Source organism: Manihot esculenta, chromosome 3 (assembly GCF_001659605.2).
Source record: "Manihot esculenta cultivar AM560-2 chromosome 3, M.esculenta_v8, whole genome shotgun sequence".
NCBI classification, from domain to species: Eukaryota; Viridiplantae; Streptophyta; class Magnoliopsida; order Malpighiales; family Euphorbiaceae; genus Manihot; species Manihot esculenta.
The window spans coordinates 29,929,023-29,953,923 of NC_035163.2; the positions used below are offsets into that span (position 1 = coordinate 29,929,023).

Here is a 24,901-nt window from a genome sequence, read left to right on the forward strand (position 1 = left end):
GGAGGCACAGAAGCTGTTGCGCTCTGGGAAGGGGACAACTTTGGTGATCCTGTAGTACAACGAATACGTATAATAGTTTTAGAGAAGCCTTGGTAATGGAACCTAACTTATAATTATGTGGCATCAAAGGACGGTTCTCAAAATTACTTTGGGTTTATGAGTCTAGGAAAGGAAGCTCCTACGCTAGACAATATAAAGCTGCAATCATCGTTTCTCTTATAACTGTAAGCTATCTATTTATAATATTTAATTAATCAATATTCAATTAATTATTTGAATCTATCATTGAAACAGTTAATAAAAACTATAATAACCACTATAATCATTACTGTTATGGAATAGTGTCTGTCTCCACACAAAAAAGACAACCAACATTTCACTGTTTATATCCACCATTCACGTGATTGAATTGTTACTTAATTGTGTAATTGAATATGCTTATATGGTATTCTATTCCAATTGAATTACATTAACTAATAGCATTATAAGTCTCTGTTATAACACTATCCAATATCCATATTACTATTTTATTATTTTGATAGTTTTAAAAATCAAGACTCCATAACCCAATTAAAAAAAAAGACTCTTATAATAAAAAATAATTTTTAGGCTAATTACATAAAAAGCCTAAATTTCAAAATCAACATATAAAATTTAATTTTTATGTACATATAAGAAAATTTAATTAAATAAATAGCACATTAAATAATTGAATATGGGTAGCTAGCACTTCTTTCTTTCTTTTGTTTTTTAATGAAAAAAAAAATTTGTATTTATATCATGTCTATAAAACGTGATGTGGTAATAAATATAATGCATTTTCTTAATGAGTTTTAATATAATGCATTATAAATAAATTAAGTTTTAGTCTTTATATAGAAATAGAATTCTATGCCATTATTCCTAAATCGATACAGAGTAATCTAGTTTGATTAGGAAAGGAAAGGATAATCTTGTTTCCCCTTTTATCTAATGGTATATAGATCTTAATTACATCTGTATGAAATTAAAATTTCTAAATAAGGGAATTATATATATATATATATATTGTCATAGATTAAAATAAATAAAAAAGCAAACAAAAGCATCAATGGAACCCTCACATGATGAGAAGGAAGCGGCTGAGGTTCTGCTTTCCTTCAAGGAAGCTGAGGATCTTCTTTACTTTAAGCACGAAAAGCTTGACCCCATAACTGCTGCTGCTTTGGAAGCAACAAAAAGCAGCAAAATTCTTCAAGGTTTGGCTGGCAGTAACCACCGCGTGTCACGGCAGCAGGCAAAGCCACAGCCACAGCCACGACCACGGCCACAGAAACCTGCAGCAAAGCCACAGCCACGACCACGACCACTGCTAGAGAAACCTGCAGCAGCCACGTTGTTTGATACCTATGAGCCGCCTGAAATTCCTCCAGTTGTGGGTCTCGACGGGCTCATAGGGAAGTGCAGCAAGCCCTTCGAGAAGCAGCTGACTTCAAGCGACGTAAGACCTGATCAAAGCAGGCTAACTATGAACAAAGCAGACGTTGTTAGGTGTCTCTTGCCATTGTTGAACAGAGAAGAAGAGAATCCCTGTCAAGGCATTAAAGTGAAAACGTATGACATGCAAGGGAATGAGTATGACATGGCGTTCAAGCTTTGGGCTTCAAAGGTTTATGTTCTAACAACAGGGTGGAAAAATTTCTTCATGAAGCATGGTTTAATAGAGAATGAAGATTTTGTTACCATATGGATGTTTCGTAATTTCCGGACGGACAAGCTTTGCTTTGTTATTAGTTCTCGAAGATTGCCAATTTACGAGCCCATCAAAAGAAGAAGAGGTAGCCAAATTTGATTGTGGCCATCTTTACTAATTCTCTTACTTTCATGCAAGTATATTATCTAAGTACTAAATAAACTCTTCTTTTTTTTTTTCTTTATTCGGATGATATTTTTCATGATTTTGTTAATGTATGATTTTTCATAATATTATTTCCTTATTGTATTTTTCGTTAATAACCAGTTTCAGAAATAAAAAACATTAGGAAGTGGAAGAAACCCTCCCATTGTTCTAGGTTTTTCTTTTTTCTTTTTTTCCCATTTTTAATTAAGTTATTTTAAATTAAATAATAAAAATTAATATTTTATTATTAAAATTATTATTTTATAAAAATTGAAATTGCGCTAATTTGATCCTCACATAGATGTATGGGAGTTTATTTTAGCTTTTTTCCGTTATAATTTCGTAATAAAATTTTTTGACCAACTAAATAGCTATTCTGGCATGGATGATGCTGTTTGTTATTTATTTATTGATTTTTTATTTATACATGCTCTTTTAGTATTCAATTAGAATTTGCAATTCATCAAACATCAAACATGCTAAAGTCTCAAAACATCATATTGGATTTTTAAGAGTTAAAATGGTTAGTAGATATCTTTATAAAATTAAGAGATTAATTAATAAAATTTTTTATATTATAAGAATTAAATAATAAAGTTGTTAATAGTTAAAACTAATAAAAAGATTAATTAATAATACTTTTTAATACTTCACCGATATAATTTTCAAAATCGAAAAGCTAACTAATGAATTTTTTTCATGTTTCAGGAACTAAATAGTAAAATTTTCAAATAATTTTTTATTTCTCTCATGTTTTGCTGCGACATATCAAGAAACTATGAGTTGTAGACAAGAGAAACCTTGAACATTTCCAAGTTTATATATGTTATTGTTCTTGAAAAATAAGTCTAATATATATACATATATATTAGCAAGTTTGTGAACATACTGATCACATCTAATCTAAGCTAATTAGGAGTTAGGACGTTAAGCAAGACATGAAGCTAAACAGAAATAGAGAGCTAATGAGAAGAACAAAAAAAGTGGCACAACACTATCTTGGCCTTGTCTCTCCCCGTTCATGTCTCGCTCTTTTTCACATAAACAATTGATTCTGGATAGGTATTTTCACCTGAAGTTGAAGATGAGTGTGTTGCTGCCCCTTTAATGTTTGAGTAAGCCTACCTGCATTTCCTGTGGAGGAGACACAAGGATATCAGACATTTCACTTGAAGGTTGTGATGCTGCAGCATTATTGTTCCTGATTGATTTTAAAGTCAAATCCCTGAATAGAGCAACTTGGATTTGGCTTTATTTGATGGGAGCTAAAACCCAGAACACAAATGCTGACACCCAAACAAACCTTAAGGGAACCAGTTCTCTTAAACCCATTATTGCTGTCCCAATTGTCAGTATCAGTGATTTACTGGCCTTGTATGCGTTAACTTAGATCATTTCCTTTTTCTTTTCAACATCTTACTTCTCTACAAATCAGATTAATCCAGAATCTTATTAGATATTTATATATTTCACCTCATGGGAAAAATCAGAACATCAATGTAATTTAAGTATCATTTGAGGGGATTTTCTGTTTGTCTCAGGCTAATTGTTACTACTCATAAAGCAAAGTGGGAAAGTTTGTAGCTTTATGGTTTTATTAATTTGTTTGTCTAATAAGTACTTCATTATCTTATATAATTACTAATTAGTAATGCAGGAGAAATCAAGGAGAAAATGGATCTGTCATGAGGATTGTGAGCCATGGAACTGCAAAAGCACAATCCACAACCTTTACTTAACAAACTTGGGGGCCTTAATTTGATGACAGAGACATGAATCATGCATGAACATGTCATGGAATGGAGGAGTTACCAATGGCGGATCCCGGACCCCGTAGTCGATGTTGGGGCTCCAGTATCCACTGTTGGTGATGGTGGAGTCAGGGTTAGTGTAATGCTGGATTCTGGTGGAAGAGTGGATGGAGTTGGCTCAGGAACAACAGGAGCTGCTACAAGGAATATAATTTTTTAGTGTTAAAGCTTCAAACTACTTGGAAATAACCCATAAACATGACCAATAAACAAGCAAATTATACCTTTAGGACTAGGAGATGGACAAACCACTGGTGGCGGAGTTGGTCCAAGTGAGGCAGGATCTGGAGCAGGAATTGGTTTTAGCAGGGGCTTTGGTGTTGCTTGCGATTCGACAATAGGTTCTGGTGTAAAACTTAACGGTGTGGGTGAAGTTTCTGCATTTTCTTCTGGCATGCTTGTTGAAGAAGGCGCAACATCTGGGCCTGCGAATTGTGATAAATTCGTGCATTGACCACAAAATCCCAGAAACTATCATGTTCGGAGAAAATGAAATGATGCAGAGAACATTTTGCCAAATAAATAATTTAGACGAACTGTGAATGAAAGAGGGAAATGGAAATAAATGCATGTGGCATATATACCATCATACGGTTTTGGAGGCACAGAAGCTGTTGTGCTCAGGAGAGAGGGCAACGCTGGCGATCCTGTAGTGCAAAGAATACATATAATAGTTTTAGGGAATCGTTGGTAATGGAACCTAAATTATAATTATGTGGCATCACAGATTCACAGTTCACAGAATTACTTTGGTTTTTTAGGAGTCTAGGAAGCTACTTCGTTAGACAATACAAAAGCTGTGATCATAGTTTCTCTTTTAGCTGTCTATTAAAAGATAAATTCATAATTTGCGCCCAAAATTAAAAATGAAAATTAACACCAACCACGTTTCATGTGGAGTTTGAATAAAAAAGATTTTGCAAGAAAGATCCAATGAAATCAACTACGGATTCGATTTAAATCCAAACCTGAACAAATCAATTCCGGAGATCCTCTGTACTTCATTACTGAGCCGCCATTCACAGATGAACAAACAGAAGGCAAGGAAACCAGTCTCGACTTGTTAAGCATGAAGCCAAAGATGAGAGGCTGCCTCATAAGATAACAGAAGCAGTTACCATCTCTGGAATTGAAAGCCTTAGAGAAGGCGTCACAACACTGAGAAGTAGCCGTATCAGTCAGGTTGTTTGGCGCGACGGAGACGTAGCCGAGGCACGAGGAGAATGCGACGAGCTCGTCAATGCAACTCGGCGGTGATTGCGGGAGCAGCGAAGCAGTGGCGAAGAGGAGAGTGGAGGCAAAAATTGAAGTAAAAATAGCAGTCATGCTTTTGAGAGAAAGTGAGGAGGAGAATTTGCTAGTTGGTTTGATTTGTTTAGAGGTTTGTTACAGACTTGCAGGTACCTTTTATAATGGCGGGAAAGAGGTCTGGTTTGTCCATCTGAGTTGACAAAAATACCCGTCCAACTCACTGAACGATGCCGCATCGATTTTGATCACACAAATGTTACCGGTGACCCAGGGTTATGTTCACTTTTGAATGTGAAACAAGGCAAGCAATAGGGTGTTATAAGGTTTTTTTTTTTAAAATTTGAAATCTCTCGTATTTACTCAGATAAATTTATCACCAAACTAAATTTATTAGTGTTTTATTTTCTATAAATTATCAATGTTTTTTTAATTTAATTAAAAAATTTTATATAATGTAGTAATATTAGAAAAAAGATTACTGTTTTTTTTTATATAATAGAAAAGCAGTACTTTATATATATATGCATCATAATATTAATAAAACAATTTAACCAATAATCTTTTTACGCAAAATTAAGCATGCAGTTTATACCTCATATTTTTTAAGAAAAGAAAATTTTCAACCAATGAAACTTTCAAGCAAAGGAATTATCATGTAATTTATTTTGCAGGACATTTTCTTAATCGCATATACCAAATTATAATATAATGCATTATAAATAAATTAGGTTTTAGTTTTTACGTACGAATAGGACTGTATAACACTATTCCTAAATTGATACAGATTACTTTCCTAGTTTAATTAGAAAAGGTTTTATCCTTTCCTAGTTTAATTACCTCTGTATGAAATTAAAATTTCTAAACAAGAGTATCTTATATATTGTCAGATATTGAAAAAAAAACATTAATGGAACTCTCATCAACGGAACCTTCGTCATCGGAACCCTCATATGATGAGAAGGAAGCCGCTGAGGTTCTGCTTTGCTTTAAGCAAGCTGAGGATCTGCTTTACTTAAAGCACAAAAAGCTTGACCCCCTAATTGCTGCTGCATTGGAAGAAACAAAAAGCAACAAAATTCGTCAAGGAACCAAAAGCAAAAAAATTCGTCAAGGTTTGGCTGGTAGTAACCATGGTGTGTTAGGCCAGCAGGCAAAGCCACAGCCACAGCCACGGCCAGAGAAACCTGCAGCAAAGCCACAGCTACGACCACGGCTAGAGAAACCTGCAGCAGACACGTTCTTTGATACCTATGAGCCGCCTGAAATTCCTCCAGTTGTGGGTCTCGACGGGCTCATAGGGAAGTGCAGCAAGCCCTTCGAGAAGCAGCTGACTTCAAGCGACGTAAGACCTGATCAAAGCAGGTTAACTATGAACAAAGCAGACGTTGTAAGGTGTCTCTTGCCATTGTTGAACAGAGAAGAAGAGAATCCTTGTCAAGGCATTAAAGTGAAAACGTATGACATGCAAGGGAATGAGTACGACATGGCGTTCAAGCTTTGGGCTTCAAAGGTTTATGTTCTAACAACAGGGTGGAAAAATTTCTTCATAAAGCATGGTTTAATAGAGAATGAAGATTTTGTTACCATATGGATGTTTCGTAATCTCCAGACGAACAAGCTTTGCTTTGTTATTAGTTCTCGAAGATTGCCAATTTATGAGCCCATCAAAAGAAGAAGAGGTTAGCCAATTTTGATTGTGGCCATCTTCACTAATTCTCTCTCTCTCTATTGTATATCAACTGTACTCTGCCCAGGTTTTGATAAGCCTCTATACTTTTATGCATGCATGTATCTTATGTGCTTATCAAATAAGCTTAATTTTATTTTATTTTAGCCTTATTTGTATTATGTTTACCATGCTCCATCGTTAATGTATGGTTTTTCATGGTATTGCTTCTATTATATAATTTTGTAATGGGTTGTGTTATTTAATATTCGCAAAAATTGTATAGTTTATCATGATTCTATAATTATTTTTTATTTGATTTGATTGTATAGTATTGTTATAAATAATAATTAATAATATAAAACTAAGGGTTTGGTGGTTAGAGAATCGATGAGTTTTCTTAATTCTATAATCATAAAATTTAATCACCAATAATCATATAAATATACAACACAATCTTTCCAAACATGGTTATTTTTAAAATAATAAAATATCATTTTATAAATTAATAAAATATCATTTTATAAATATTAATAACTAGTTATCTTTTTAAGTTAAATTAAAAGTTAAAATATAAAAGTTGAGAAATAAAAAACATTAGGAAGCGGAAGAAACCCTCCCATTGTTCTAGGTTTTTCTTTTTCCTTTTTTATTAAGTTATTTTAAATTAATAATAAAAATTAATATTTTATTATTAAAAAATTATTATTTTAAAAAAGTTGAAATTGCTTTTATTTGAGAGGCGTCGGAGTTTGTTTTAATTTTTTTTATTGTAATTTTGTAATCAAGTTTTTTAAACGACTAAACAGCTATTCTTGTGAAATTCAGTCGCTTGATGTGAAATGTCCCACATTTCACATCAAATCAGTAAACTATCGAAAATTAAAATTATATATAATAAATAGTACTAAATTACTTAAATTAATCGGTATCAGAAGCACTGTAGATCGGAAAAATTGTGATAAGCGAGTAGGAGTTGATTTTGGACAAGTATTTTCACTTCAAGTTGAAGGTGCGTGTGTTGCTGTCCCTTGAAGATTGTGATGCTGCACAATTATTGTTCCTGTTTGATTTCAAAGGATCGTGCCAAGTCAAATACCTGAATAGAGCAGCCTTGGATTTGGCTTTCTAAAGTGGGAGCTAAAACACAGAACAGAAAGGCTGATACCCAAACAAACCTTAAGGTAACCAGTTTTCTTAAACCCATGATTGCTGTCCTAATTGTCAGTATCAGTGATTTACTGGTTTGTATGTTAAGTTACTCAGATCATTCCCTTTGTGCCCTCAGTTTTTTCTTTTCCTTTTCACCATCTTTACTTCTCTACAATTCAGAATAATCAGAATCTAGTTAGACATTTAAATAATTCAGATTATGGGAAAAATCAGAAGATCAATGCTCAGACTAATTGTTACTACTCATAAAGCAGAGTGGGAAAGTTTCTAGCTTTATGGTTTTATTAATTTGTTTGTAAAATCAGTACTTCATTATCTTATATAAGTATTAGTTATTAATTCAAAATAAATCTAGGAGAATGGATCTGTCATGCAGATTGTGACTCATGGAATTGCAAAAGCACAATCCACAACCTTTACTTAACAAACTAGGAGGCTTATTTGATGACAGAGGCATGAATGATGCATGAGCATATCATGAAATGGAATAGGCTTGAAACTTAATGTTTCTGGATGATCATGTAAAAAATATTTCTTTTTATTACATCAGATCTGGTTGTACAATAATGGGCATCAATTATCTAATTCAGAAAGGCCCGAAAATTTAGCTGATGATCATACGCACTTTTCCAGATGTCTAAACATCAGTTTGTGATGCATATATATATAGCTGTTTCTGCAAACATTTTCAAGCTTCCATGATCTTGCATCAGCCAACAAAGTACGTAGCAAAATAAGGAATAAATTTTTATTAGACAAAAATAAACAGATGTTTAATCACTAACAAATGTGTTGTACAGAAATATATCAATTTTATTTGATAAATGATAGCCCAATACGTGTCTCAATCATGGAATAATCCCAAAAAATCATTAGTCGCACTCACACACCTAAAAGAATATTTCTCAATGTATAAATAAGGACAGAAATGGAACAATAGCAACCTAGTAGTACTTCAGAACTACAAATCCTATTGCCAACCGAAGAAAAGAATGTGAAAAGCTGCAAGAGGAGATAGCAGCAGATGATGGAGGAGTTAGAACTGGGCGGATCCTGGACCCGGTAGTCGATGTTGGGGCTCCAGTATCCACTGTTGGTGATGGTGGAGTCAGGATTGGTGTTGTGCTGGACTCTGGTGGAAGAGTGGATGGAGTTGGCTCAGGAACAACAGAAGCTGCTACAAGGAATATAATTTTAGTGTTAAAGCTTCAAACTACATGGAAATGACCAGTAGACATAACCTATGTACAAGCAAATTACCTTTAGGACTAGGACTAGGAGATGGAGAAACTACAGGTGGCGGAGTTGGTCCAAGTGAGGCAGGACCTGGAGCAGGAAGTGGGGAACGAGAAGCTGCAAGCTAAGAATGGATTAGTTTGTGTTTTTCACTAGACATGCACTTAAAAAAAAATGTGTAAAAAAAATTTTACCTTTGCATTGAACTGGGACGCCCTGCATGTTACAAGCACTAGGGAGAGAGATGGATAAAGATCTATTGATTGGAAGCTGGAAGGGAACACTTCCGGTGACAATGAGGCACAAACAGTCCATGCCATTACTTGTGAGGTTCTTAAGTGCACTGCAACAATCTTGAGTTGGGGAAGTGCCATTGGCGCTGCTATTTGTGAGCAAATTCATACAAGGGGTGAAGCTAGACATCAATGAAGGCGTGCATGGTGTATTAATTTGGCCATGAGCAGCAGGGAAAATCAAAACTGCCAAAGCTATTGCTATTACTGACACCATTCGAAAAGGCACAAAAAACTCCATAAGGGTTCTTGTGGGAAGCTAGGAGTTGTTGAAGTTTGAAGAAAAATTGTAGATGATTGGATCTTGGTGTTTGGTGTGATAGGAAGGTAGAGAAATTAGGGAATTTATACAAGGAGTTTACGTAGGGAAGTGGAGGGAAACTGGGTAGATTAAAGCTCAACTACCTTAACTAACTTGTGTTAACCAAGAAGTTTGAGTTAACCACGTATATTATCTTCTGGACCCTATTTTGACTTGGCATTTTGTTCACTTGGTGGCCCTTGATTAGCCATATCATGATTAACTTTTTTTAGATAGGTCTGCCCTTTAGGGTCAACTGCAATACAATAATACAATCTTCCCTTAGAAAAATTATACGGTGGAAGATGGATCCATATAAACATGGTGATAAATCTTGAATCCACACATCAAATAAGCAGGTGCCACGTGGATTCCATAATGCCAACAACAAAAAGAGTTTAGCCCGAGGAAGTCAGGTCAGGTACTCACCCGACCAATAATTGAAAACCCGTGTGAGAATCTCTTCTAGACGACCTCACTTGGATCTAAAATATTTGTAACGCGACTTTGCTACTTTAGCTAAGTTGATCCACCAAATGTCGACTGTCTAAGATAAATGTTCCGTACAATATATAAACACGCTCACACCACCAAAAGTATAGCCCACTTATAATAAGTGGCAGTATGAAATCGGAGGTGATAGAGTTAAATCTTACGGTAAAGAGGGAAGTACAAAGAAAAGAATATAAAAAATTATGGTATGAGGAAGGGAACTTCAACTTTTCCCTTGTGTTCTCTTTCTGTACCTCTTAGGATCTCTTGAGTTATCAGATGGAAGGACAAGTTACTAAAAATTTAATGTAGGGATAATACTAATTTTTTCCCAAAAAAAATAAAGTGGATTAGATAATGATACGATTTTAGTATGAGTGGATAATTAAATTTAGTTTGAACGATTCGCCAATGCTCCCTCTGTTATATAAAGTTGTATGTGTGAGTGTACCTGTCTTTCCACTGTCATCAAACGGCCATTTAATTTTCTTCTAGTGCTCGTGCTGGTATAATTGGGCATGCTTTCCATCATGTCAGATGAGCTGGGTTCTTCTTTGATAAGACCGGGCATTGATCAACCCGGCCCGCTCAACCGTGGACCGAGTTGTATCTTTTTTATTTGTCCTCTAGTGATGCATAATTGTGCCACCTGTTACGGTCTTTCCACCATCATCATAATACCATTTAATTCTTTTCGAGCGTTCGTGCTGGCATAATTGGGCCGGCTCCCTATCATGTCAGATGAGCTGGATTTCTCTCTGATCAGCCGGAGTCTTATCAACCCAGCCTATCCAACCGTGGATTAAATTATGTGCTAATAGACCAGTTTGCATAATAAATTCAGATAAATTTTGGGTCTGACTGTCTTATCTTAAATGCTTTTTTTATTTACTTGCCATTTTATACGAATTACTTAAAATTATTTATTTACTTTTTTATATAAAATTACCTACGTTGAATTACCTCCTCGCTCTAGAATTTCTCAATGCCAGAAGTTATGATCTCATTCTCAGCCAACATGGTCATTTCATCTAGAGATCTATAAGAATTATTTATGAATTCTGAATTTCAAGTGGCTAAGCTATATATTCCAGAAGTAGAAAGTTAAAAAGACAGATGCCCATATCGTCTAAATCCTAATTGTTTATTAATTTTCTTTCTTGAGATGGGCATCTTAAATTTCGACAACTAAGGAAAATCCATAAAATTACAAATCTATATCAAAATATATAATCAATTTGGAAGTTAGGTTATCAGAATATAAGTCCCTTCTACTTGCTGCTGCACATGATCATATCAACCAGCAGCTTAATTACTGTGCAATGAATCTTAAACATCATCACATTGAATAATGACACGTTAATTATTTTTTTAATAAAAAATTGCAAATCTTACCTCATGTAGTCTGTTCTAGTTCACCAAGCTTTAACATGTAGAGTTTACCACCCAAATAAACAAATCAAAATACTTGCCCTTATAAACGAGTCCTTTCCTCTCACTAAACTCCACCGTCCACACATCAGCTTATGATCTTGTACAACTGCAGACACTCTTAATTAAAAGAATTCAGTAACACTTTGAAGAATCATCTTCACTATCCAACATGGCCTCAAGGAGAATCAACAGTACAGGTTTAGTTGTTCTCCTTGTGGCCATGTTGTGGTGGGCAAGAGCCACGGCTCAATCAGGCTGCACCAACGTGATCATCGGCCTGGCTCCATGCCTAAACTATGTTTCAGGAAGCTCATCAACTCCATCTTCTTCTTGCTGCTCGCAATTGGCTAGTGTTGTCCAATCACAGCCAAAATGTCTCTGCTCAGTACTAAATGGCGGTGGTTCATCATTTGGTGTTACTATCAACAAGACGCTTGCTTTGGCGCTTCCTGCTGCCTGCAATGTGAAAACTCCTCCTGTTAGCAAGTGCAATGAGGGTAAGACTAAAAAACACTGTAACTTCGTAGTGAATTACTGAATCCAGTAAAATTCTTTTGGCATTTGATAATTTAATTTTTGGGCAGCTGCTAATGGACCTTCAATTTCTGATTCTCCAGTGGGTTCTCCTGAAGGTTCGCCTGCTGATTCTTCAGTGACAGGTACCTTTAAATTTCATCTTCGTTCTAGTTTTCAAGCTAAACGAAGCATCCACTATAGTTTATTATGTTCATGTTTGGTGGGTGCAGGAGGATCAAAAACAGTTCCATCTACAGCGACGAGCTCTGCCAATGGTCTTAAAATGGATATGACCATTCAGCTCATTGTCTTTGCTACGTTCATGGCTTCATGTGTCTCAGCTTTTGGCAGCTTCTGAGTTTAGATATGGGGGTGTCTTTTGAGCTTCTTCTTTATTATGCGTGTGGTGTTTTGTGCTAGTTTTAATGTATTAGTAATAGTACCTCCACAAAAGGTGCAGTTTAAAGTGTTTGATCTCGTATGAGTGGTTTGTGTTTGCTTAATCTGTTGTGACACTTGCTTTGTTATCTTACTATAATAAAAAAGCAAGCTTTTTAGGGTTTTTGTTCTTATTCTGGTTTAACCTTAATGCAGTGAGCTTCAAAATTTTAGAAACACGCTAGCTCTACAAACTATATATTATATTTCATATTTTCTCAAATCTGAATGATACACATGATTATATGATGTCGTAATGTCATTAAAAATGTCCATTTTAATTTTAGTTTGGTTCTAACTATAATTAAATTTAATTATTGATTTCTAAACCTAATAATTTAGATTTATATTTAGTATATACAGTCGATTAATAACAGATTTAAAATCATGATATATTCCACTTATATTAATGATGATTTAATTTCGTGTTTTTATGTGCGAATTTTTCGACAAGTTATATAATTAGACGGTGAAATCGATTAGATGGTGAAATCGATCAGTTCAATTTAAGTTGGATTTTGAATCAAACTAAAAATATTGAAAATTGAATTTTAAAAATATTAGAAATCAAATCAAATTATTATTAAGATATAATCAAACCGAATCAAATCGATAAAAATCAATTCGATTCAATTTAGTTATATCAAAATTAAAATTTATAAATTTAACACGTTTAAACTTGGTCTGCTGATTAGATTGAAAAAAAAAGGAGAGGAAAGAAGTTGAGTTTGAAGTGTTGGTTGAGTTGAATAAGAATTAATATAATAAAATATAATAAAATCGATTAATTCGGTTAATCGGTTATTTAACACATTTAAATTAAATTAAACTAAAAATCAAATAATCTGATAATTGAACCAAATTAAATATTTCAATTAATTAAATTATTAAATTAAAATTTATTTATCCAATTCTATTTCTCAATTTAAACCTAGATGTGCTCTCTGCTCCATCTAATTCCAAATTCTACGTCAACCTACTAAAATTTAATGGCAAAATGCCAGCTTGATCCTTTAAAATTTAATCAGATCGTTGAATAAACGATTTTTCGCTCCCCATTTCCATCATTTGTTTGGGAAAGCAATAATATAAATTAAATGGGAGTGGAAAAAAAATTAAGCAAAATTTCTGTTAGGTTGTGCAGATGTTTCTTTCAAAAAATTGAAAGGAAATTAAATAATCTTCATTGAGCTATATATAAAAATAATATTGGATATCTATTTATAATTGAGTATTATTAAAAATATTAAAAATAATTTTATTACTGAAAGCGGAAATTTAAAAGTTTAGATTAGATTGAAATTGAATTTCAAAGATTTAATTTTTGTTTCAGTCAAAATTCTAGTCAATTTAATAATTATAAAATTTCAATGATATATTTTTTAAATCAAAAAACTATTTTTTAATCTAAATCTAATTTTAATTAATTTAGTTTGAATCTAATTGAATGAGTTGGACTCCCATTTCAAATCGGCCCTTTCTAGAAGTACCTCTAATTTCGTTTCCTTTCCCTTCGTTTCCTCTCGCTTCTCTCAGGGCATGGATTAGAAATGTCGCAACGGAAAGGCAGGTCTAAACAGAGCTGAAAAGGCCCAAGGCACTGCAAAATGCCCGTTTCCTTCACTTCTTTTCTTTCGTCTAATCTCCACAACTGAAACTTCAGTTTCGCGCCTCTCTGTGACTCTGTCATCTTCCAGAGCTCAAACCATAGAGAACCAAACTTTGTTCTCAGAATGGAACATTTTGATTATCTCACAGTAGAAGACGACGACCAACTAGAGGAAGGGGCACGACATAGAAGCAGTGTTTTCTTGCTGCTAAAACCCTACTGTTTGGAGCTTCTAGCCCTTCTCCAAAACCCTAAAAAAGACTCCTCTGCAATCCATTCATTCCTCCAGTTCCTTCGTACCTCTCCTTCTGACGCCCTCCAACCTTTCTTCGAGTAAGTTCAACTGTATATGTCTATTGATTTCGTCTTCAATTTCAATTAATTGTTTACTTTGCCTTAATTTTTGGCTCAGCAGGAATAAATTATATATATTGCTGCAGGGAGTGGGAATTTTTGAGTCACTAGTCATTAGCGAGAGACATCGTAGGTTCTCTTTTAACTGTAGATAAGCAGCCTGGTTGTTTTAAGAGACGGATATAGTTATATGGGCTAGTGCATGCCGTTAAACAACTTGTTTTAGGTACTAAAAATTATGGTACTTTTGATCAAGTACGTAGTAATGGCAAAAATACTGCAGAGTTGAGTTCTTTATCTTATTTTTATATTTTAATTTATTTATATTTCAAGTTGTGTGTATGTTGAATCTTGTTCTCTTTATCAACTGGATATAATTGGCATGTGGCATTGTTTCCGAGTATTATCTACCATAAGTATGATTTTTTGTGTATGTGCGCTGTGTGTGTGTGTGTGTGTGTGTGTCTGTTATTTAGTTGTCTTTAACAATTCTGCTTCTTTATAAATGTTTCAGCTATACCTTGTTCCCATTGCTGCTTCTATTGGATACAGCAGTTGGTAGTAGAACTTCGAAGAAGGATGCTGAGGATAAAGCTGACTCCAAAAATTTGCCTCACAAAGTGAGTGATAAAGTGGCGGAAGGCATCCTGCAATGTTTGGAGGAGCTTCTGAAGAAGTGTCATTTGGGATCTGTGGATCAGGTGGTCTAATTGGAAATATCTTTTTCCTTGTACATGAGCCATTTTTTAAATGTCTATGCAATACACACTTTAGCAATGTTCTTATGTAAATAATTACCACCTGGTTGATGGATCATGGCTTTATCATTTGAATGGAGTTTTACATTTAGACTTTTCACAGGTTAGACTTGAGATCCCTCCCCTGATGATTTCATGCCCTGTGCTATTTTACTGGCCTGAAAAACAAATAGCTTATTGTCTAACTTTTTCCTTTAGCTGGGTTATTTTTTGATAGGAATTAGGAAAACTGAAAGAGGCTCGACTGTAAGACACAAAGAGGTTGCATCCATGCATAAAAAGGATTGTTTCAAACAAAAAAGGTCTCACATACAAACAAGAGACTGCTAAGAGATGAATTGTTTATAAGACAGATATTTTAAGTCTATTGTAACCTGGCAGAAGAGTAGACCGAAGCATAAAATCAAAAGATTATCCTATACCTTAAGGGGATCATCTACATAAGCATTGCTTTAATTTTATTGAGAAAATTCATTTCATTTTCCTCTTCTGTTCTGCATGGAATTTGATGTTAGCCTAATTGACTCTAGTAAATGCTTCTTCATATATTTGAAGCCTTTTTTCAATTGTGCATGTAACTTACATTACCGGAACATATTTATTTAGCCTCAAATTGCCAAATGTGATCACGTGCACAGATGGTCGTACTTATGAAAAAATTGACTCATGCGGCTATGCTTTCTCCCCTTGAGGCTTCAGAAGAGTTTCGTGAAGGAGTAATCAAGTGTTTTAGGTCTCTAATACTAGGTTTGCCTCCTTGCATTGATGAAGCTTGCTCATGTAGACAGAGCCTTGGTTTGCCTTCACTCTTAGAAAGTGTAGATACACAAGCTTTAGCCTGTGGGACTCCAAAATATCGTTCAGATCGAGGAGAATGTTTACTTGCATTTCTCCAGTCACAAACTGCTGCAGCTGCTGTTGGACATTGGCTATCACTTCTTCTCAAGGTACGTGTCTTTTCCTTGTTATCTTTTTGCTCATGACAATTGATTATATTCCCAACACTTCATATAATTTTTTTATGTTAGTTTTTCCTTAGATATTTCATCCTTTTTTATGGAACCATTGATTTTGTGCAAAGGCTGCAGATACTGAAGCAGCACGAGGACATCGAGGCAATGCAAAGATCCGTGTTGAAGCATTTTTTACCTTACGAATACTTGTATCTAAGGTAAATGAATAGACTGTCTAGATGTGAGTGGTTGGAGTTCATCACTTAGGGTAATTTATTTGCGTTCTTTCTGAGTGCTCTATTAGATTTTACCGTGTTAGAGCCTACCTTTCGTGGAAACCCTTGAAGTCCAAATTTGAAAGATGGTGGATAGTGTTGTTATGAAGCAACTATGATTTTCTTGGGAGTTGGTTTTTGTTGAGATGCAATGAGAACTTTAATTGTCATTGTTCTATTTTGGTGGATGTTTCTTTAGGACTTGATAGAACATATTCAGTCACAGATTGTTTTCCTGTCAGTCAATTAACTTTGCTGTAGACACTGACCTTGAGAATATCTCAACAGAAAAGGAGAAGGAAAAAAAAAATCCTTAAATCAATTCTAGCTTGTGTCTATTCCTTGCTTTCTATTGCAAATGGCTTGTTCCTATATTCAATATTGTCTAACTTTCATAATGAAATCATCTATGCAGGTTGGTACCGCAGATGCGCTAGCTTTCTTTCTGCCTGGTGTTGTTAGTCAATTTGCCAAAGTTTTGCATGTCTCAAAGACATTAATTAGTGGGGCTGCTGGAAGTGTAGAGGCTACTGAACAAGCAATTAGAGGGTTGGCCGAGTATTTGATGATAGTTCTTCAGGATGATGCTAATGTATCTAGCCTCGACATACCCTTAAATGTGATGTCTGGATTTAGTTCAAACAAGAATGAACCTTTCCATTCACTTCTGGATGAGCTTCGCCATTTGCCCAGTAGCACTCAAGGTCCGCGTAAAACTGTGGCTGAAGAATCAGTTGGTGTAGCAGTGGATTTGGATTCCCATGGATCTGATATAAAAATAAATAGGGACAATAAATTTGGCAAGGAAATAGGATCTTTGCATGTGGATCGTACAAGAGATTGGATTGAGAAAACTTCAGTGCATCTGGATAAATTATTGAGTGCCACCTTTCCACATGTATGTTTTTGCATTTCATTTGGTATTTAGATATAATTTGTACTCAAGGATATATCATACACATTGAAGTTAAAATTCTCAACTGATTTCTTGGCTGTGTGTGTTTGTTATTCCATTAACTGCTAAATCTTTTTCCTTCTTTTAGATATGTGTTCATTCAGCAAAGAAGGTTAGACGAGGACTACTGGCTGCCATACAAGGACTGTTATCAAAGTGCAGTTACACTCTGAAGGACAGCAGATTGATGCTTTTGGTAAGCTGAGAACTTAAATTGATATTTATGTGCTATAAACCTGTCAATTCTTCATTAAAGTTTGCTGTTGTATTTACTAATTTCTAGTATTTACTGGAGTGGAATATCTGTCAGGTACAAATACTTCTTTTTATTAAGTTTTCTTGACTGCGTGGCTGACAAATGTTTAATAAGAGCTACACTCTTGTGTTTTCTGTGTATGAAAAGCATCGAGTTATTTATTCGGAGTGTTTTATTGTTCAGTGGTGATGGTCTCTATTGGCAGTTTGAGTCTTCTAACCTTCTTAGAAGCCAGAGGCTACAATTGGATAAGTTCATTTCACTGTGATGCATTTGTAATATCAGATACTAGAGCATGCTTCATTTGTGGAGGGCCCATCTCCCAATTACATTTTATTAATAGAAGCCAATCCTGTAGGAGTTGGCTGCAAAATACTGCTTGAAAAATTATATCCTAATTTAACATGTCAATGATCAGCCTGTCTGAGACTATGAGGCACACTTCTCACTTGCCTAATTTCGGAAAGTTATTCAATAGATGCATGGATTTTACCCTTTGAAGTGCACTTTAGTTGATGCAAATTCTGATAGGAAATTGTTGCAGGAGTGCCTCTGTGTCTTGGTTGTTGATGATTCTGAAGAGGTGTCTGCACCCGCTCAGGAATTTATTGGATATTTATTCTCTTCGAGTGCAAAACATCATGTACAACATGATATTGCTGAAATATTTAGCAGGTTTGCACTTGGTGTAAATTATACAGAATGTTGAGCTTAATCGAGTTCTCATTTTGGATTCATTTTCTTATTATGACCTTTTGTTTCTGGTATTTAAATTGTGAAGGCTCATTGAGAAGCTTCCAAAAGTAGTAATGGGTAACGAGGACTCGCTCGCTCTCTCTCATGCTCAAAAATTGCTTGTGCTCATATATTATTCTGGTCCTCACTTTGTGTTGGAACAGCTTCTGTCTCCGGTATGTGTTTGTGTCCGTTATTAATTGCAGTTTTATGAAGATAAAAATTTTCAACTATTTTGATTTTCATTATTGTGCAGTATTTTTTATCTCATTGGGAGCAAATATTTCGAAAATTGATGAGTTATAAATTTATTAAATTGCCTGAAAAGAGGGTTGCACTTAAGTATGTAGAGTATGTACAGGAGAGCGCAAAACTTGAGTAGTTGACTAAAAAAACAATCCTTCAATATCCAGTGAATCAAAATCATCCTTAGAGGAACCTGTTATATGAACAACTTGCAGAACTAGATAGCTAATGGATAGTTCCCAAGATCCTGTGATATACATCTCATCAACTGAAAGACCTTTGGATTATACATGTAACTGCATATCATTAACTTTTTTCAACATGTGGATCAAGATTGGACCTTGCACTTGCACTTTGAAGTGGAACTTGTTTACAATATTGATAATATAATGTGGTGAATTGAGAATATATAAGTAGCTTGGTTTGGTTTTCTACTTTACTGAGGCAGAAACTTGCTACTTTTCCCATGTACCTTTTGTGGACAGTTCTGGCTATATTTTCATTTTTCACTTTTATGACAAGGAAATGTTCCTATTTGTAAGTGCACTGTTTCATACCCATAGGTAACAGCTGCAAGATTCTTGGATGTTCTTTTCCTCTGTCTGAGTCAGAATTCATTGTTTGCTGGTGATCTTCACAAACTTACTTCAGCAAGGCCATCCTCTGTTGGATTTCTTCCTTCTGTTGCTGAGTTGAAAGCTAATTCTCACTTTCTCACTGATTACCAAACCATCATAGATTCTGCACCTTCTGATATAAAGCTAAGAGATAGTCAAGCAAGAAGAACTCAATACCAATTGGAAATTGTGGATGATAACTATAAACTTCCCCGTATGCCTCCTTGGTTTGCTGCTGTTGGCAGTCAGAAATTATATCAGGCTCTTTCAGGAATTCTTAGACTAGTAGGTTTATCTTTAATGGCAGGTCAATTCATATCATTGAGATTCTATTTCTTTTGTTAAACTTGTGCATTATATGCTTTTTGTACTTAACTCAAACGTCAATTTCTTGCTTGTTGCTAGATTTCAAAAGTGAAGGGTATATGTCAGTTGTTATAGATATCCCACTTGATTACCTGCGCAAACTTATATCCGAGGTCCGTATCAAAGGATACAATAAAGAGAGCTGGCAATCTTGGTATAGCAGGACTGGCTCCGGACAATTACTGCGGCAGGCCAGCACTGCAGTATGTATCTTGAATGAGATGATATTTGGCCTATCAGATCAGTCGGTCGATAGTCTTATGAAAATGCTTCGGAAGTCCATTGTTAAGAGGCACGAGATTCAAGAATTTGATGCAAGTGTTGCTGATGGTCAGCCTTGCACAGATGAATGTTCTGAGCTTACTCAATCTATTTGGAAGTTTTCACTGGCAAAGGCTTGTAGGAGTCACTTGATTGATTGCATAGGTAGAATTTTACATGAATTTCTATCATCTGAAGTTTGGGATCTTCCAGTGGATTCCAAACCATCTCACATTCAACTTGATGGTGAAGTTGAAGAAATTCCTTCTCACTTCTTCCATGATACTGCTATGCTACAACAGGTACTTTACTTTTTTACTTCCATGATGAATCATTAATCAGTTCCTTGTGCTTGTTACTAAGATAGAATTCTACCTCTTGTTTTGTCAATCAGGTTATTATTGATGGAATTGGCACCTTTGCTGTATGCCTGGGAAAAGATTTTTCTTCTAGTGGATTTCTTCACACATCTCTTTACCTTTTGCTTGAGAATCTTATTTGCTCAAACTTCCATGTTAGGAGTGCTTCTGATGCTGTTTTACATGTCCTTGCTTCTACATCTGGCCATCCAACAGTGAGTTGTACGACCAAAATTTTTATTTGTTTGCTACAGGGTTATGCCATTCATGACTCTTTCTATATTAATATTCTGTAGGTCGGGCAATTAATCTTGGCAAATGCGGATTACGTAATTGATTCAGTATGTCAGCAATTACGTCATTTGGATCTTAACCCGCATGTGCCTAGTGTTCTTGCTTCCATGCTTTCTTATGTTGGAGTGGCTCATAAAATATTGCCTTTGTTGGAGGAACCGGTATGACTGCATACTCAATATTCTTATAGAAGTTAAAAGGTTGACTTGCTCAATTTCCGAGGAATCATGATAATTGTTTCCTTTTCTAATTAATTGAAATTTTGTCTTATTATTTTGTGCTGTTTCAAGATTTAATTTAACTTACCTTATCTTTTTAACTGCAAACACAAACCCTGTCACTCTCTTGTGTTCATATATTTCTTCCTTGACTTCTATTCTGGCATCTCATGGTTTCTTTTGATCTTGTTGGTGTTGTACATGTTTGTGAATTTGACTTCATCTAGTATTTTGTTGAATTCTAATGCTTATGGATCTAATTTTGAAATTGTACAGATGCGTTCTGCTTCACAAGAACTTGAGATTCTTGCCAGGCATCAGCACCCAGAATTAACTATTCCCTTTTTGAAGGTCATATTAACATACCTGTCATACTACAGTCCTCTATGTTTGCTTGCTTTGAAATTAAGTTCCTAAATTTGCTTCACTAATTTGACCATTGCAACTTATGCTATTTAGAGTTCAATGTCCTTTCATGGTCATTGGTACCATTCAATATGTTTAAAATTCTTAGTCCCAATAACTGAGCTGAAAAGAAATTTTTTGATATAGGAATAACGGCTATATTTTACTCAGAAAAAAGATTTAAGGTTTCTTCACCTTTACACCCGTTAGATAAGGCAGAAAAATTTACAGCAACAACAGTCAGCTTGTGTGTTATTGTCTCAGTACCTGCATCTTGATATCTCCTGCTTTCACTCTTTTTGTTTCGCCTACAATAGCTCCTGACGACTTGAAGTCTTGGTACTATGAACTTTTACGTGATTTTAGATTATAAGAAGGCAAAAACCAACTTTACAGAAGTATGTTCAGCCTTGAAGACACTTTCAAGTTCAGTCTCATTTAAAATTTTATCAAGTCAAAGCTTGATACCATTAGAGTGAAGGATTATTTTTGACATTTCTTCTTCAAGGGCCAATTTTTAGAAGCACTGTGCTTGCCACTGTAATCTACATCAGTGTCATTTGCCCTGGCTTACTAATTATCTTACAGTCAATGATTTTATTATTTTTAGGCTGTGGCTGAAATTGCCAGGGCATTAAAACGTGAAGCTTCTTCATTGCCCACTAGAGCAGAATCGTATCTGATGCATGTCAAATCCAACATAACGAAGGAAGTTAGAGAAGAAGCAAGCCAAATTTCACCATCAAATTTTGACAATCACACTGACATGTCTCAAATGGAATCAGGTGATTACTTTCTGTTCTGCTTTGCACCATTTGTCTGTATATGAGCATTATTAATATTATGTAATGTAATCCTTTTTTATTTAGATGTGGCATCAGTTATTGCAGTGCTTGATATGGACATATGGGTACATGGGTATTACAGAGAAAATCAATAGATAATGACAAGTTTTTGTCCAAGATGTCCTTGTGCCATTGAGCAGGGTTTCAAAAAACAATTGAGAGTGGGGCAATCACCTTATTTTACATATATATATATATAATGAACAGTTAGTTTACTATCTTGAATTTGCTCATTATGTTTCTGATTTTTTCCCTATCTAAGTATCTATGATTTTGGTTTCCTTCCTGACATGTTATGGAAGATGGAGTATTTTGTTCTTCTTTTGATGAAGATATCACTCACGGAGAGCAATGGGAGAGTATTTCGTTGAAGTTGAACGATTCCAAAAGATACAGAAGAATCATCGGATCTATTGCTGGTTCATGCTTAACAGCAGCAACCCCTCTACTGACTTCAGTGAAGCAAGTAACATGCTTGATAGCCATGGATATAATTGAGGTATCTGTTACTTTGATAGTTCTTAAACTTTTAGTGTGTTTTTTGTGATATGTGAATTTAAGCTGTTCTGCTGTTAGATAAGAAACTTAAAGATGTTTTTCGCCTCTTGCATTATGGTTCCAGTTGTTATGAAGATTAGTGTTGTATTTTATGTCTGCGCTCTAGGGATGTGACTTTCTCGTTATTCTTGGCCTGTGGGCTTCTTTTGATGATTATATAATCGACTTTGCTGGGCCACTCTTTTTAAGGCTTTTTCCCCCTTTCTCATCTGATATGGGAATTGTTCCACACTCATCCTCTAACTACTTGCTGCTGCACATGCAGCAATCATGTGAATGTTATAGTTGTTAAACATTGCTGACATTGTTGGACTGGATCTAATGAAACCAAAAATGTTGAAAATGTAATTCGTTGGAAAGAAAGATGGATGGCCACTATTAATTGTAGTGATGCATTCCTTTGTTTATTTTTCCCCTCCATATCTGAAGGTGATCTATAAACTATTTAATTCCATCGCTTGTTTGAAATATACCTTTGTATTGGTAGCTGTAATTTTACGCCATGGAATTAGTTTTTAGGGGTGGTCCTCCTGCATTTCCATGACTACTGATTTTTTTAGGATGGCATCATAACACTTGCCAAAGTGGAAGAAGCTTATCAGTTTGGAAAGGAAACTAAAGAAACAATTGAGGAGGTGATTCGTTCAAAATCATTGTATCAGCTTCATGATACTTTGGATGCTGCAGAGGAAGGAACTGATGAGAACAGATTGCTTCCGGCAATGAATAAGATATGGCCCTTCCTTGTTGCTTGTATTAAAAATAAAAAACCAGTGGTATGTATTTACCTTTTTTCAGTTTATATACTGTAAATGCAAAATTCTATCTTGATTAACTGTTAGTCAAAATTTTGAATAGTTAACTTGCAAGTTGCAACAAGTTCATTCTCCAATCTCTATTATGTTTTATGATTAGCCTGAGAAGAAAAAAATAAAATAAAATAATTATACTCTATTTATGATCAATGTTGTAAAAGAGTTGGAGTATTATTATTGTTACTATTATTATTACATACAAACTGTTTCTGTTGCATCCTCTTCAATGGCTATTTCATTCATTTGACAGGCTGTGAGGAGATGTACAAGTGTGGTAAGCAAAGTAGTGCAAATCTGTGGGGGAGATTTCTTTTCGCGCCGCTTCCACACTGATGGGTCGCATTTTTGGAAACTGCTTTCCTCATCTCCATTTCAGAGGAAGCCCTTCTCGAAAGAAGAAATAATTCCATTACAACTTCCTTACAGAAGCATTCCTAATTCTTCAGAGGACACAGCGGCTGAAGTTTCAAACTTAAAAGTCCAGGTTGCAGTGCTTAACATGGTAGCTGATTTATCCCGAAACAAAAGAAGTGCTTCATCATTGGAAGCGGTCCTTAAGAAGGTTAGCGGTTTGGTTGTGGGGATAGCTTGTAGTGGTGTTTCTGGCCTTCAGGATGCATCTGTTAATGCTTTACATGGACTTGCATCCATTGACCCTGACCTTATTTGGCTTCTATTAGCCGATGTATACTATTCTTTGAAGAAGAAAGACCTGCCTTCTCCACCTGCTTCAAGTTTTCCACCCATCTCTCAGTTGTTGCCCCCACCATCTTCTCCTAAAGGATACCTCTATGTACAGTATGGAGGACAAAGCTACGGTTTTGATATTGACTTTTCTGCTGTAGAAACTGTATTTAAGAAACTACATGCCCTTGTTTTTAGTACTCAGAATGTATAGGTGTTTACAGAGTCGTAGCTTTTAGCCATTAGTCTATTTCTAGAGCTGGATTGTGGTCTGCTGTTTCTTTTTAATAATCTCTCTCGCCTTTTTTTTTTCTATCTTTTCTGTAAATTGCTTTTATTTTTATTTATTTTGAACCTAATTGTGAGGTTACAAATTTGAAGTAAGATGATGGAAGGGAATGTAAATATGGTGACATCCAATTTCACTAACGAAGCATAAGTTAATAATTAAGCAACCAATGACAAGGTTGATTTCTTAATATGAGAAGTCTCGTTCGGCAGATCCTTGGCTTGTAGGGATTGATTGTATTTATGGGAAAAATTTGCCCATATGGATTCACAACACTAATATTTAATTTATGAATTAATTAAAAAATAAATCATTTTGAAAGAATTAAATCCATAATAAAAAGATGATAATCATCTACCTGCCGTCCGTGGCGAAATCAGTAAGAAATGTGTTTTCTTTTCTCCATTCCACGCGTAGTTCCCATTTAAAAACCACTTCGCTAATCTCAGAATATCACACTAAACTAAAGAAAAATTGTGGCGTACAGTCATAGGGGTGAGCATTCGGTCGGTTCGGTTCAAAATCGAATCGAACCGAATAAACCGAAAACCGAAATTTT

The 24,901-nt window shown here is 35.0% G+C and overlaps 5 protein-coding genes across 6 annotated transcripts; 3 read left to right on the plus strand and 2 right to left on the minus strand.

The window, feature by feature from the left end:
- Positions 1–1,037: 1,037 nt before the first annotated feature.
- Positions 1,038–1,832, plus strand: LOC122723330 (putative B3 domain-containing protein At4g03170). The gene has a single exon (XM_043955143.1). It carries the CDS (start codon positions 1,091–1,093, stop codon positions 1,829–1,831), a length of 741 nt encoding a protein of 246 aa, XP_043811078.1. The 5' UTR covers positions 1,038–1,090; the 3' UTR covers position 1,832.
- Positions 1,833–3,256: 1,424 nt separating this feature from the next.
- LOC110611685 (non-specific lipid transfer protein GPI-anchored 25) lies at positions 3,257–5,165 on the minus strand. Its single transcript, XM_021752073.2, has 4 exons — positions 4,659–5,165; positions 4,275–4,337; positions 3,915–4,115; positions 3,257–3,824 (listed from the first exon to the last, which is right to left on the minus strand). The coding sequence occupies exons 1-4, from the start codon at positions 5,014–5,016 to the stop codon at positions 3,688–3,690; spliced, it is 759 nt and encodes a 252-aa protein (XP_021607765.2). The 5' UTR covers positions 5,017–5,165; the 3' UTR covers positions 3,257–3,687.
- Positions 5,166–8,575: 3,410 nt separating this feature from the next.
- LOC110611482 (non-specific lipid transfer protein GPI-anchored 20) lies at positions 8,576–9,664 on the minus strand. The gene is made up of 3 exons (XM_021751859.2): positions 9,211–9,664; positions 9,041–9,133; positions 8,576–8,954 (listed from the first exon to the last, which is right to left on the minus strand). Exons 1-3 carry the CDS (start codon positions 9,548–9,550, stop codon positions 8,725–8,727), a joined length of 663 nt encoding a protein of 220 aa, XP_021607551.1. The 5' UTR covers positions 9,551–9,664; the 3' UTR covers positions 8,576–8,724.
- Positions 9,665–11,595: 1,931 nt separating this feature from the next.
- Positions 11,596–12,621, plus strand: LOC110611483 (non-specific lipid transfer protein GPI-anchored 5). 2 transcript variants are annotated; one of them, XM_021751860.2, is made up of 3 exons: positions 11,596–12,033; positions 12,121–12,195; positions 12,283–12,621. In XM_021751860.2, exons 1-3 carry the CDS (start codon positions 11,706–11,708, stop codon positions 12,408–12,410), a joined length of 531 nt encoding a protein of 176 aa, XP_021607552.1. In that variant the 5' UTR covers positions 11,596–11,705; the 3' UTR covers positions 12,411–12,621. The 2 variants fall into 2 exon arrangements, with proteins under 2 accessions (XP_021607552.1, XP_021607553.1); XM_021751861.2 differs by having other exon boundaries at positions 12,154–12,195.
- A 1,356-nt stretch (positions 12,622–13,977) lies between these two features.
- On the plus strand, positions 13,978–24,366 carry LOC110611480 (TELO2-interacting protein 1 homolog). The gene is made up of 17 exons (XM_021751854.2): positions 13,978–14,432; positions 14,968–15,154; positions 15,850–16,158; positions 16,293–16,382; positions 16,855–17,337; positions 17,483–17,590; positions 18,195–18,325; positions 18,432–18,561; positions 19,195–19,555; positions 19,654–20,177; positions 20,270–20,449; positions 20,531–20,689; positions 21,023–21,097; positions 21,762–21,936; positions 22,299–22,495; positions 23,115–23,330; positions 23,620–24,366. The coding sequence occupies exons 1-17, from the start codon at positions 14,224–14,226 to the stop codon at positions 24,265–24,267; spliced, it is 4,182 nt and encodes a 1,393-aa protein (XP_021607546.1). The 5' UTR covers positions 13,978–14,223; the 3' UTR covers positions 24,268–24,366.
- Positions 24,367–24,901: the final 535 nt, after the last annotated feature.